Raw genomic sequence first — 14999 nt, 5'->3', positions numbered from 1 at the left:
CACCTAGTAAATAAATTAAATTACATGCTCTGTATTACAGATGCTAGCTCATTCCATTATTTGAAAAGCATCAGGCTAAAGGTAGCTACATCAAACACCTACGTAAAATACCCAGAACTGTTGTCCTAAACTTCACATTAAATTCTCTTACTTTCACTTCTACCTAGCTGCCAGATGCACGTTTGTAAGAAGCAGCTTGCCTTTGTCCTCAATTATACGCTGCACAGTTCACACTGAAAGCAAACAACCCACAATGGATTGCTTGTGCTGAACCTCACTGCTGCTATTCAGAACTTCTAACTCTCCACCAGTTTCCAACCTAGGTACTAACCACCTTCAATGCCCTCCAGCCAAAATCACTGTTCCAGGTGTTACACTGCCAAGCTACTGTGTGGGAAAAAAGCAGCAGCAGTGATAGGCAACCTCCTGCTGCCAGGCAAACAGCCATCCTCACACCTCCAAGCTCCGTGCTGCAATGAAAGCAGACAGCTGGCCAGAAGAGGCACCTCACCTTGGCAAACTTGCCAACCTGAGTGCTCACTGACTTCTAACTGAAACGTACCGATGTACGAAGTACCCAAGTCCTGAAGAGATGGGAACTGGAAAAAATAATGCAGCCGTACGCCTCTTTACAGCAGACACTTGCCAGCCCAACAGCACCAGTTCCTTCTGAATTAAGAACTTAAATTCAGAGAAAAACGCAGCAAACATCTCCCCAGGATGCATGCACCGCTGCTGCTCAAGGTTCCAACTGCACCATCACATGAATAAGAATTCAAGAGGCTGCAGAAAGTATCTAAACCAGAGAATATCACCCACTGAGACGTGAGTGTGATCTACAGAGCGCAGTAAGAATTACGTAATATTAGAGGGCAAAGTGTTGGCAAGAAACCAACTGAAATACTGCTTAATTTGCAATACACAGGGTATGAGGAAAATTAAAGCTTGTATAAGCATGTGGGTGGCTGATGAGCTTAATCATTTATGCTGGAGACCAAATGCTTTATTTTTTTTTTTAATTTCTTCATTTATAAAGTGCTCCCCTGCTCGTCACTTTCTGGTATTATTAAGTGCTCTCAAGATTTCTGAAGAATAAACAAGAACTGTGAGCAGCCAGAGAGCAGTTTTTGGATTCACTCAGATAACAAATGAAAGCATGTGTAGTGGGGAAGGGACAGATAGAGCATCTATAATGCGAAACACTAGCATGGGGAAGAACCCACAATATATATTTGCAAACTGGAGTACAATGAAAAGCTGAATGCTATGTGCCCTCCTCCTAAACTAACAAAACAAAAAGCCCAGTCTGTACCTCGCTGTCTCAAGTGGAATGAAAATGAGTTCAGCTCACTCCAGCAGCACACAGGTTTGTATCTTCAGCTGTAACAAGATTTAAAGATGAGGGGAGAGCACATCCCACAGGCACAGGCACACACAGAAATTCTGGGGGCCCAAAATGCACCTTGCTGAGAAATACAACATTAATTCATACAAAAAAGGCATTGGAATCCAAAAACCAGGAAGACGGCAGTTTTAACGGATAAAATAAATAATTACAGAAGTTTTGCTGTTGTTGTTGTTGTTTGTTTGTTTTTAATTTAAAAGCTATTTGCTTCTATATTATATAAAAATTATAGCTTAGTTTATGCCAGTAAGTCTGCAGAATCCTTCCAGGTCCATACAGAAACAAAAAAAGGGTATGCTCTTTATCTAAACAGAAGAGATATTTGGGTGTGCTTCAAGGGACTTCTTTAAGCCCTAATTGCAGGAAATGATTCACTGGAAAGCTGCACGGTACGTAACACTGCCATGATTGAGAAGTTCTGAGTTCTCTAATGTCAAATCTGAAGTACTGTTCATGACAGAAGCTATGTGCAAAACACCCTTTCCCTACGAATGCTCTGCTGTCAAAGAGAGTAGAGCTGCTTCCCTTTATCATCTCATCTACTTTCACGAGTCTTCTTTAAACCTGTTTTCTTTCAGACTTCTCTCTCTCCATCCAATTCGACTGAAATTGGAAGCAGGTACAAAATCATTAGCGGCAGAGGTGCTCACAAATATGTGGTAGCACAGACTTCATTTACCTAGCAAACCAGAGGACAATAAAGTGCCAAAAATTTTTTTGTGATAAGAGTTAGGAAAAGTTAATAATGAAGCATTTATTCAAAGCAACAGGGAAGTTGTTTGAAGCCATATTATACAGCTAAAGACATACACTAGATACACTAGTATTTTCAAAATGTTCCCATAGCACCACATATACCTTCTTACAGGGAACTAAAACAAATAAACAAACCCACTCATTAAAAGAAGAGTATTAATAGATAAAATAACACAATCAGACCACACATTCCTAATATTAAGGCCTTCCATAATCATATTCATGTTGTCATGAGCAGCCCCACTGTCCTCAGCCTGAAAAAATATTCACATTGTAAAGTTGCTGCTGTGTCACCAAGACAGCTGATAGAACTGTTTACAGTGTTAGTGCTTTTAATGTACTGTTACACCAGATTTTAACGCACCGCAACAAGAAAAAGCTCCTGATCAGCGTGAGTTTGTTGTTAGAAATACTCTACCTTTTTTTGCAGGAATCTGAATTGCACATCCGGACTCTAAATTCTGTAATATAGCTTGTAAACCTGTAACCTAAAGTAGAGCAGAGGAGAGAACAAGAGGAGGTTACATGAACTCTGATTTTGCTGTGTTCACATCACACGTCACTGATATCTGCTTAAGCTTCATGCATTTGTTTTTATTTTCTCTAAGTTAAAAACATTAAATTTAATTCTAGATTTTGGAAACGCCCAACGCAACGGTGTGATACAAGACAAGCCATCCACAATTTCTCAAAGTACTTCTATTATTTTCTTAAAACAAAGCAGCCGCGTGTAATTTTTGGGACCAATACCTACTAGCAGCTTTTAACCACTGCTATCACTGGTCTTAAATTCCAAGGTACAATATGACATGCAGCTTTACCATAAAAATACCACAAAATAAGGTGCTGTTACAAAAACACCATCGCTCCAGAATTCTTACAGTTTATACAGGATAGCTCTTTATATCCCTGAGATTCCACAGCACTGGAACTACGTTATGTTTTGTATTCCTGAGTCAGAATAACTACATTTGGACAGTAACCTTTCTTTTTCTTAAACACATCATCTTTTATTTATTGAACACTTTTAAAGTAAGCCCCCAGGTGACCTGAGCAAACCAGGAGGCAGAGGAAAGGAGGAAATGAGAGATGAGAACTATTAGAAGAGAGCGTCAGCATGCTGAATTCCTTTCATGTCACCCACGTACAGCTGATGCTACTGTTGAAATGCAGTGCATTTTCAGAGTTTCTTTTTTCCTTCTAAGCAAACAACCTATTAGCTAAACATGGCAAAGATAATTTTCCGTTCTTTGCCCATCCTATCTGTGCTTATAGTACCCTCTGCTAATGGAATGGAATGTCACGTATACCAACCTATACATCAATTAAGATCACAGAAGCAAAACAGTACTCCATTATTCCTGGCACAAAATTTCTGGTACCTACTAGTTAGGAAAAAATACAACTAGGAGAAAAATAGATAAATAGCAGTAAAATTAAGAGATTTCTAAAAAGTATAGATGAAAACGTATGAATCTGTAGCAATAACACACCTTTCCTCAATCTGTTGACAAAGAATGAATGTGCAGCAACTGCACATCACTTAGCACTGCTCTTCAAGCACTGGCAACAAATGAGAACTACTACCTAGAGCACTAAGATTCACATATTTTCAATATTAACATATTACCAAATAAAATGGAACTCACTAAAATATCCTGCTTCAAGCTATCACATAAAGCGAGTTGTTCTACCATAAATATTCTATTTATCAAATTATTTTCCAAAAGCACTTTGTACAGCTTCGCAAGTAGAGGCTACCATCATTTTACCTGCCCAACCGCTCTGTCCCTCTCCAAACCAGTTAACATCTTCTGCCTCAGTGCAGACTGGTATTTCTCAGTCAGCTGCTTCAGCACTGGCTCATATGAAGCATAATGTGCCTTCAGCCTGTGAACAAGAAGAGACAAATGCTTCCTCAAAGGCGAGTTCAACAGGAGATTTCTGCCGATGTAACTTCTCCAGACTACTAAGATCCCAATCCAGGCAAAATGGGTAATATGGTGACCATTTGTTAACTGCAGTGAACGTTATGTTTAGAATATCAACCACTTCAATTCCTCAGACCAAACTGAAGTCAGATATATAATCTCTCAAGAGAAAGTGATCAGCGCAAAGCTGACTTACAGAGTCAGTGAACAATGCTCTCCTGCATTAATACATATGGATTTGAAAGTTAAATGCATAGAACTCATAGCTTCTGTTGCACGTAATAACAATAGTGACAGGCCAGAATTCCAGGAAATGTTAGGAGCTGTGGGTATAAAGCACCCTACGGTTTTGCTTTAAAACTAATAAATGGGCAGAAATGTGCAAAAAGATTCTAGACTCAGCTCCTCCAGCTGGCCCAATGATTTTCATATGGATAACATACAAGATGTACTTGTTGAGAGAAAGAGACACAAAAGTAAACTGAGTTCTACTATGCTTTCTGAATGTCAGAATTATGAAATTAAATTTCCTAGCATGAATTAGTTTAACTCAATACCAATGGCCTAGTTCGGGCTTTTTTGCAATCAAAGCATCATAGTAAGTTTCACGTAACCAGCTTTTCTTCAGCACTTTAAATGCCTCTACATTATCTTATTTCCAGGTGTATCAGGTGAAGAGAAATAGGAAATGTCCTAAAAACTTGGTGGGAGGCCAAGCTGGGAAAGGCATTAGTCATAAGCCAGGACTAAGAAAGGAATAGCTTACCTCATTCCAAAGGTGAGGGCTCCCTGGGAGTTTCTGGTGAGAAGTGATCTCCCAACAGAGATGTTCCCCTCTCAGCTACCAGCCCTTAAATGAGGTTACAGAGGGGCAGCCTCTGGGTCCACACTTGTGGTCATGCAAGTGAATGCTCTCACTTGTGCTCCTGGGGCAAGCCATGCCTTGACACCAGATGCTCAATCACTGGTTCAGTCCATGACCTAACAGTTCCCACACATCAGGTAACAACTGAAGATGTTATTTTTACATTAAGCAAAATCCTTTTGTTTTTTACCTTTTAATGTCACATATGAGCCTGTTTTTCTCCTGGACCACTCGCTTATGGTGCATCCTATGGAAGTCACGTTCTTTCTGCACTTTTAGGAAAGCCTCTTTTGCTTTGCTGCACGTAAACAGAAAATGCATGAGAAATGTATTAGCTTCCTCCCACTGTGTGCTGAATTCACACAGAATACATATTCAGATATGCACATATATACTGTATCCAAGTGTGAGACCTGCTAGTATGCCCTGTGGTAAAAAAGAAAAATACACTTGGAGGTTTTCTGTTGCTTAGTGGCATACAAAACCATGGAGACTCTTCACCTCATGACCTTTCCTCCGTTCTTTTAGGTGGAATCCATAGGGATTCTGGCATTATAAACCTCAGAGATAGCAGGATGTATCGGACAGACACAGACAGATGGAGAAGTGCCCTGGTGCCCTATAAATACATGTGTTTAGAGCGTTTCTGGAAGAAAACTACACTAGAAAAGTTCTAGGCTCTACCCAACAGCATGCAGCCTATTCCCAGGCGCTATCCTCTGTACATCACAGCAGGCAGGAAAAGATCAATTTCAAAATTAACTGCAAACATACCAAAAACCTGTTTTTCTTTAAGCATATTCTACATACAGCCAGGGGACAGACACTTTCCTCTGTAAACTTAAAATACCCCTCTGCATATTTACTATATAAGGATTCTCCTCTCTCTTACTTATGTATATTTGGTAGGAAAGATTAGTACATGCATTATTAAATTACAAAGGCAGCTTGAAATTACCTTGCACAGAAATCGGATATTTGCTCTTTGCAGAAATAAAGCTCATTTCATCCTCAACAGAGGAGTGGAATTGTTAGGAAAACCACTGTGACAAGAGTGCATGCAAAAATTACAGGTCCAGAAACATGACCTGTAAGTATTACATATAAAATGCCTTGTATTTAATAGTACAAATAATATATATTCACTATATGTGCACATTTGCTTTATTTACTACCGATACAAACTATCATATTTATATGTGAATCACTGCTTGTAGCAGCAACAGTCAAAAAGACCTGAAGAAAAGCACAGTGTGGATTTAATGACAGTGTATAGCAGTCAAAGCTGACAGAGAAATGCAAACAGGCAGGAATTCCCCTGCAGAAACCACTAGAAAAAGACTCCATAAAGCTGCAGGCACATACATAGCTTTGTGTACACACACACTACAGTTGTGAAACAGAATAACTTGGAACACTGACATAGGGATATAAAGTACAGATTAACGATTCTGCTGAAACTCACGAGGATGGCAAACAAATTGAGAGGTAAATGAATCATCACTGATTTTAGTACAGTTCTGCGAAACGCCTCCATCGTAACACCATCACATAAAATCTGACTTGCCATAAGACCTGCAATACAAAACCCAGTCCTTCTAAGCTAAGCAGATGGCTTGGTTGAGATACACGTCAGAGACCGCACGCCTATCCGCTTAAACTCCCCTCAAGCAGTTTGTTATAAATGGCAGAAGAAGGCAGTCTGTTAGGTCAGTTGTCATTTTCCCTATAAACAACAAAAAGTCACAGTGAAACACAACCGACAGACCGAAATCCACTCTATTTGCTTGCTGCTTGTCATGCAATCACGTAAATGCTACATTAATACACCCCAAATTGCATTTCCCTTCTAAACACCCTTCCACCAGTTGTCGAACAACATTATTGCAGAAGGGAACTGCTTTACAGCCATTCAACCTGGGCCCCCATACTGCTTTCAGTCCCAACACGGCCTCTTTTCAGCTGAAGGTTGTCAAGAGTAGCAAGCTCAGAAATACCGAATGTGATTAAAAGCTTCACAGCACTGCATTCTGACCACGAAAGCTTTCTGGGAGATCCACATGGCAAAACATGAGTCTTTCTTTGAAATGACATCATCATTTTTTAACCAGTCAAATCAGCATCTCTTCAGAGCTCTTAGGCATCCTGATGCGAGTGCAAGTTGGTGAATTCTTTCTCACAATGTTAGAAAACCCGAGTTGTCCTCTAGGTAATTTTGACTCCTGACAAATACTGGCTTTATCAAAGATACTGACTGACTCTGGTTATTGAATGGACAAACAATAAAAATCTCATGAAACACCTCAACAGAAGCAGACAGAGCCAGGTGTCACAGCCAAGGCTTAGCCTAAAGACAAGGAAACGCTAACTCACTACCAGCACAGCAAAACCTCTCTGTTTCCCTCTCTATTCCACAAACAGTGCTGTTTCAATTCATAGAATACTCAAACCAAATAAGTGAAACAAACTGTACTAATGAAAACAAAGAAGAACATTTTATATTAAAAAATGTTGACAAGTGAAATAGGTACCACTGTTACAAACTGTTCCACGGTTACAGACATTCAACCGTGATACCAGCAGAAAGACTGTGAAAGTTCTCCCTACCACTGCAGAAGGAGGAGAAACTGTACCACTGTTTTCATATGATACGCACGGAGCAAGTGCAGCATTTAACAGTGAATGCCAATATAAGGAATTTGCCCACTGCTGGTTTAAGTCCTCCCAAAAAAAGAATTACTGACAATAATGCATTTCAGAAGGGCCAGGCTCTGTATTGCTGTCTTCTACTGTGCATGTGAGAGCTCCTTGCCCTCCAATGTACACAGGAGACACTCAGCACTCAAAACCAATGTCCAAAGAAACTGCAGATGAAAATAAAGGAGCTTTTTATACATGGCCCATCTTCCAGTCTAATTGATGGTGCCCTGTTTGACTTTATTAAAGCTGTTTACATTAGACTATTCGACAACAGTCAACTACTTTTTCCAATTAAAACGTAATAAAAAAACATTATCTCTGGAAAATAATTTGATTATAATCACTGCTGGTGATAATGACTATTTAAGATCTAAGTAGCTGTTGCTCATATAGATGTTAACGAAAACATATCTTGACCAATCTAGACAAAAACCAGAAAGATGGAGAGTTACTTTGTTTGGCTGCTTGTCTTACTCATTGCTTACGTGGTTTCTACAGGCCCATGTTTTGAAACGAAGCAGTAGGAAAAATCAAAGCAAAGTGTGATGTTATCTCTGAAGGTTAATTCCAACAGAACACGTGCAGATCGACCTTCCTTCAGAAAAGACTGCATCTCCACTACACGGGCTAAATATTTTAACTCTCATATCTTTAGTACAACTGACTTGGAACATCACCAACTGCAATTTACACATAAATGCAATCAATGAAGGTTATTTATACTGACATACTGCTAAGACCAAAGTGATTGATTTCTTGCCTCCTTTTTAAGAAGAAAGTAAATAGTTTTTTTTTCTATGCTGACATTTTGCAGTAGTTCTAATTTATAGTATGATATATTACTACATAATACGAATGATAATTTAGGTCCTTCTTCTACAAATCATAACCTCTTGATTCTTTGAATTAATTTATTCTGATCACTGCATCTTGAAAATCCTGTTATATAGCCCAGTAAAGATAAAAAAAATCAAGATTTTTGTTTCCAAAAGAGCACAGAAAATAAATTAAGCTTTAATTGCAATTGTCACCTAAAAGTGTAAATACATGCAGGCAGCATAATGAACACGAATTTATTCTTTCCATTAAGCACTTGGGTTTACTTTATCTGGTCATTGACTGCTGCGTATCAACGTTTCCTTACACCACATGACATACTTAGCAGCACGTTTATAGTTGTCCAGATCTTCTTTCAAACGCATATTCTCAGCCTTCAGTTGCTGGTTGCAGGTATACACAGCTGGCACAAACCCAATGTCTTTGGCTGTGAACACACCTCTCTCTACGAGTTCATACCTAGGAGAAGACGGAAGGAGATTTTATTCCACGTTTCCTATTTGTCAGATCACTGGTGTTTGCCCTCTCATGTCAGCATTTACAGAAATTACAAAGGCAGGTATTTGCTAACTGAAGGCATTTAACTCGTTCATAATCATCAGCAATTAGCACAGTGCTTCCCACAGCTGTGGGACTTGAGCCATTCAGTCACAGATTGGTACCTTCCAGTCATGTTCACCTTCTGAAAGGACATCAACAGAACAAGCTAAGATGAACCTAACAGGCAATAAAAAGACAAGCTTTGACATTATTATTTTTAGTCTTGGTTTAAAGACATTTAAATGAGGAGCAGCTGAAAGTATCTAAGTACCTTCTATAAAAAAAAAAAAAAAACCAACAAACAGTAATGTTAAAAAGGATTCAGCAAAAAGGTGAATGTCATCACAGAAAATGTTCTGCAGAAGCCATGCTTGTTCAAGGAATGACTGGAAGCTGTGAGGATCTGCCCAAGCATTCCAAAGCATAGCAAGGTTCAAGCACATATGTACAATCATAGGATATTTCCATGCATGCCCACTCTACAGAGATCATTCTGGAACCCAGTTCATTTAAGTATAAAACCTTTATTTCTCTCTTTGCTTCTACCCTGAAAGAAGGAAGGGGAGGGCCTTCAGCTGGTACAACCTTCTACAGACACACTGAAGATAAAGACATTGTGCAGCCGTGATATCAGCTCCACGTAAGTTCAGCAAGAACTGTAAGTAGTTCTTATCAGATGAAAACCAAGCATAGGAGCTTTATCCCTGCTCATCTTGACTGCAGCTGGAAGAAACTCACAAAAAGAAATGACAGGAACATAATTTCAGAGGAAACTCAACAGTCTGTAAGCACAGCATTCCTAGATCAAGAAACCATGCTGCAGAAACCAGAAGTTCTACAGAACAGGGGACTCTCATTTGATAAGCAACTGTTACCTGAGATCTTTCAAAAAAAAAATGCAGGGGAATGTTAGAAACCCCTGTATCCAAATGACTTCCCATAGTCAGCTGCTTATCTGAATTCTATGGGTGGCTGTAGAAACGCTCATTTCTACAGATTAAGCTGTCATTCACATTTGACACCAAAAGACATTAGGATTTTGAAAGATTAAGCTGAATGCATCCAAAGCAGAACTCATTGCTTCTTCACTTTGTTTTCTTAAGCAAATTACAGCAGCAACAGTCTTCTAATGTCAAGAAGGAAGCTCATTTATTTTATGATTACTGACTGATGTGCAGATAGAATTCCTACCAAAAATACTGAAGGGCACTTCTCAATGCCCATGACCATAAATCTATCAATCTATTTGCCAGGAAAATTTCTTCACTGAATGTCCCATCTGCTCTTCGCAAAAAATACCAACTTTCTACATGAGGACGTGTCAGACACAGATAATGGATGAAGTCAGCCTCCAGAAGAGCTGAAATCTCTGAAAGATAATTTTAACGGAATACAATTAATGCTGACAAACTCACTCTCATCTAAGAGCTCTCCCAGAAATGAAGGTTTTTGGGCACACAGTAGAAGTGGAATAGAAAAACACAAAACATTGCGAGACTTCATTTCATCAAGCCAGTCCTGTAAAACTCAGACAGCTCCTGCATGCCTAGCTGACGGCCAATTAGTTCTTGCTCTCATTTCATTCCATTACAGAAAGGAACTGTGATGCAAAATGAAATTAGTTCTGTGCACACATGAGCTTTTTTTAAGGTTTTCAGAACAAATGAGTTTTAATTCTTGAATCACCACTTACAATTAACTAAGAATTTGGAACCCGCAGGAACAGATGGCCAACTATGATCTTATGATCAAAGCCCAGGGCAGGCTGACTTACAATAATACATTACTACTTTATCAATTACACTGAATTCAAGCTTCTAAGAGCTCTAAAGCAATCAGGTTGCAGACAGGCCATGCAATTAAACTAACTGATAGACAGCTGAGGATAATCTTTTATCAAAGGGTAACTCACCTAGAGATTCATTCAGGAACTATAATTTCAAGTTTCAGCTTTTACAAGAATTTCTTACAGAAAATTATCATTTTAATTGATAAACCCTTCAACAGTTTCAACAGAAGGCTAACAAAGAAATGAGCACAAAAAACAAAGCCCTGGTGTATTCTTCCAATCTATTATCGTGGCATATAAGTAGAAAATTCATATTATCATGTTATGCTTGCTCTGTGGGCAAGTGGCTTGTGCCAAACTAGATTAAGACAAAGAGGATCTAAGCTTCCATCTCCTGCAGCAAGAGACCAATTAAATAAATATGAATTTATGCTTCTGTGATTAAGTGAGAAGTTACACACTGAATGTGTAACTAGTGTACACAAACAGTATCAGGAAATACTTTTATTTGCTCCTGATCCAAACCATGCAAAGTGTATTCACTTAGTGCATTGCAAGCGCCCTATACATCCAAGCTGACATTCCTACACAGACATGTTTCAGTCATAACAAGCTCAAGCTGAGAACCACAACTGATTCCTCTGCATGACCTCAAGAATGGGAATAAAGGAAAAGCTGGGAACAACTGATTTTTATTCTCATCTTCGTAGACAGACACTCGGCATGACGCCTGGCATCAAGAGCAAGACAATATGCATAACCCCCACTTGGGGTTTGCAAGCAAACTTGAAGCTACTTGTCTATTCTTTGCCAGCTCTAATTGAAAAAAACTGAATCTGTTTTAGTGTGATGGTGTTCTGGAACTAATAAGCCCCATTTCTCTCAGGATTTATGAGCCTGGGGCACAATACGACTTCGAGGCAAAGGAGGACCCACAACAGAAGAAACTTTGGTCTGTCTGAAACAAGCAGATTGCTTCCACTGCCTTCAGGGAGTTATGACGTGGAGGATCACAACCAACATCCGTTTTCCTCTACCAGAAAAGGTTTTAAATGAATCTGCCCTTATACTCAGGGAAGACATGGCAGCTTTGCTTCAAATGCTCTGTTATGCATGACCCAGACCAACTTTTCAAGGCATACTAAAGAATCAGACGGCTTTTCACCTGGTACGATCACGTAAGTTTATTCACAACTTTAACCACGTTAAAAAGAAAAGAATTTTCAAATCACATTTCTGTAATTTGCCCGCAGGGCTCATTTTGCTCCCAAGTGAAGCATCTCTAGGTCTCTAAAACACTTGGAGATAAGCCATCAATTGAGTTTACTAACTAAAGGCAGCGATAGCTCCATGCTGTGTGTGAGCAGCCAATGCCTCATCTGCTCATCAGACTGGTTCCAGGCAGCCAGCAGCAGTGAGCTCTCTGGGATTAGGAGCTGCAGACTGTCAGATATATCAATTCACAGCTGATCAGCTCATGCACTTCATACTGCAAGAGCTGTCAATCCAGTGTATTTCACGAGCAACAAAAGCACTGTAAATTCTTGTATATCAAAGGAACAGAAAGTTTAAATTACTTTTAGAACATGCAATTTAATGTTAACCCTGATTTTAATTTCTTTAAAGTATAGTTGGAAGGAAAAAAATGTGCAAAAAATACTTAAGTGAAGAAAATGACTGAGAATGCAATGAACTTTTTTAAGACATCAAAAAAATAATGAGTTTGCCTTAAAATAAAATGATCATGACCTCTCATATGATCATGATTGTTTTATTTATATACCTATGTGCTGGACAGCATACCGAAATGTTTTTTTTCAAGCTCTGAAATAAACAGATCATTTGCTTCAATTTAAGTGACCTTTAGATCTCAGACAGACAATTATTTCAAAGCAGCCCTTTTGATAAATTTTCTCTACGTTAATTAATTTCTCATTTGAAATTCCATTAGTACTTGATCACCACAGCGTGAGACCAAGAGAGCCGTCCCAATACATAATGAAGAACCCGAGTACACTAATCTGCCCTCACTTTCATTAACACTGTCAATTATCTATCTCAAACCAACAGGAAGTAAGGTTTTGAAATCAGGTATTAACACAGCTAGTTGCTATACAGTAGGACTATATCCTGACACACTGAGCTTATTGGTAGTGCTACTGAAATTAAACATACTACTCACAGAGGAACAAAAATCGCATGGACACCTCAGGAGTTACAAGATAGAGCCCGCTAAAACCTGCTCTTGCTCTGTTAAAAAGCAATTTGAATTTTGCCACCAAGACAAATTCAGACTGTAAACGCTTCAAAGGAAGCTGTAGTTTCACAAAAAGGTCACTATTTATATCCATCCAGTATTAATTATCTTTGCCCATAAAAATTGCTAAACATTTTCCCATTACACTGCTCGTATCAGTCCTACTGCTGTAACAAGTGCAGAACCACAGTGCTCCTTCCTAACCATCATTTAAGTCACACTGAAATGAATAAACAAAAGCAAGCCAGCTACCATACTGTTTTGACTGACTTACTAAGTCATACAAAGTGTCAAAGACTTTGCTCATTCAACACAGCAGGTCTACAAAAAACGCCCAAATTCATGCAAAACAGGTAAAACAGACTCAGTGCTATGATACACTGCAAAGCATTTGGTGTTTAAGTGAGCGCCCAGGTTTTGGAAAGCAAGAAAATAGCAGACACACGTTTTTTCTCAGCACCACTGAAATGAAATGCTGGTCATTTTGCACTGGACTTACTTCATCAATCACCAATTTCTGGATTGCAGCTGGTTTCTAGTCTTCTGTGGTAGTCAGTGAAGATAAGAGTATATTTAAACAACACTCACAAACGAGGCATTTCTCTTCTCTGGTCACAAAAGAGGCCCTAGGCCCTGATCACCACAGGCTTACAAGCACCTGGAGATAGGTGAGCACCTTCAAAGGTACCTGTTCAGCAGCTCCCTGGATTCAGGTTTTGGGGAAAATCTGTCCTAAAAACAATAGTTCTCATCTAACACATTTATTTGTCCAGTAGAATGCTGCATATTTGGGACTCATTCTGAAAGTTTACTGGAAACGCAGCCTGAAATATCTGAAATACCTGAATCCTGAGCTTCCCTTCCTATTATTCCTATCATATCCTATTACCCCGTTATTTAAAATGTCTCACCATTCAGTTTGGAAGCAGTTAAGGGTTCTGGACATACCCAGACCAGCCAGAAAATTGCAGAAGAAGTCATCCATCGCTTCAGGTATTTCAGACACCGATTTCTCTGAAGTCAGAACTGCTTTGGAAGCCTGAAATTAGAACATGGTATTTTTTATTAAACCTACAAGAGAAATGTAGTTATCACTATTTCTGAAGTCATCTGAAGTCACAGATGTATTGGAGTACAGTTGAATGCCTCACTTCTCTTTGCTTATCACATCTGCAATCACTGATCTAATACCTTCTAGTATCTATGGAAGGTTACAGGGACTAAGTAAAAAATTACCTGATTTAAGCAACTGCTCTGAACCTGGCATAAACTGATAAGGGTCTGAAACTAGTTGAACTAATGGATGTGTCTCTGTCACTGAGCAGAGAGGAAATGTTAGTTCTCATGCCCCTTTGACAACCTTCAAAGCTACCTGTGAGGAAATCAGTGCTCCACCTTGGACATCTGCATTCTTTGGTAGATGACAGTAAAGCGGCTTACTCGTCTGTTATATAATGGAAAAAATGAAAGAGCTGCATCTCCATCATGAGACATCTTGGGAAGCCCCACAAAAACCAGTGTTTCCTTTTCCTCTTAACATCCATACGCAGACAGTGAAGTGTCAGACAGCATCCCTACAAGCGTTAGCAGAAGGCAGAGGGTACACCGAGGCTTCATATCCAGCCTCCAGTGCCACCATCAGTATAAACAGCTGCAAAGATAAGGTCAACTCATGGGTTAAGGACAGTTGCCAAAAGCTGAATCAAAACAAGACCGAGATTTTACGAGAGGAAAAACACCTTTCAGACCTTATTGTTGTAATATCAATTTCTTTACTTCACCTAACTGCATTCAGCTAACTCAGTGCATAGCTCCTCCAGAGGGGTTTCAAGACATGAGGAGTTTTAAAAGTAAAACACAATACTGAAACTTCCTCTCCCAAAGCTATTTAAAGATTATCAGGTGAAGGAGACCGCTGC

At 39.2% G+C, this 14999-nt stretch overlaps 1 protein-coding gene across 1 annotated transcript in view; it reads right to left on the bottom strand.

Annotated features, from left to right (window-relative positions):
- Nucleotides 1–14999, bottom strand: part of SPAG16 (sperm associated antigen 16) — a 349932-nt gene that overhangs the window by 326781 nt on the left and 8152 nt on the right. The window contains exons 4-8 of the mRNA XM_052675105.1: nt 13992–14119; nt 8816–8953; nt 5148–5255; nt 3934–4051; nt 2580–2649 (exon numbers count right to left, since the gene is read on the bottom strand). Coding sequence (XP_052531065.1) covers nt 2580–2649; nt 3934–4051; nt 5148–5255; nt 8816–8953; nt 13992–14119 — 562 coding nt within the window. The remainder of the gene's footprint in view (nt 1–2579; nt 2650–3933; nt 4052–5147; nt 5256–8815; nt 8954–13991; nt 14120–14999) is intronic.

This window comes from Tympanuchus pallidicinctus, unplaced genomic scaffold (genome assembly GCF_026119805.1).
Source record: "Tympanuchus pallidicinctus isolate F22 unplaced genomic scaffold, pur_lepc_1.0 scaffold15, whole genome shotgun sequence".
NCBI lineage: Eukaryota > Metazoa > Chordata > Aves > Galliformes > Phasianidae > Tympanuchus > Tympanuchus pallidicinctus.
The sequence above is the reverse complement of the archived record's forward strand: the minus strand, read 5'-3'. Positions and strand labels throughout refer to the sequence as shown.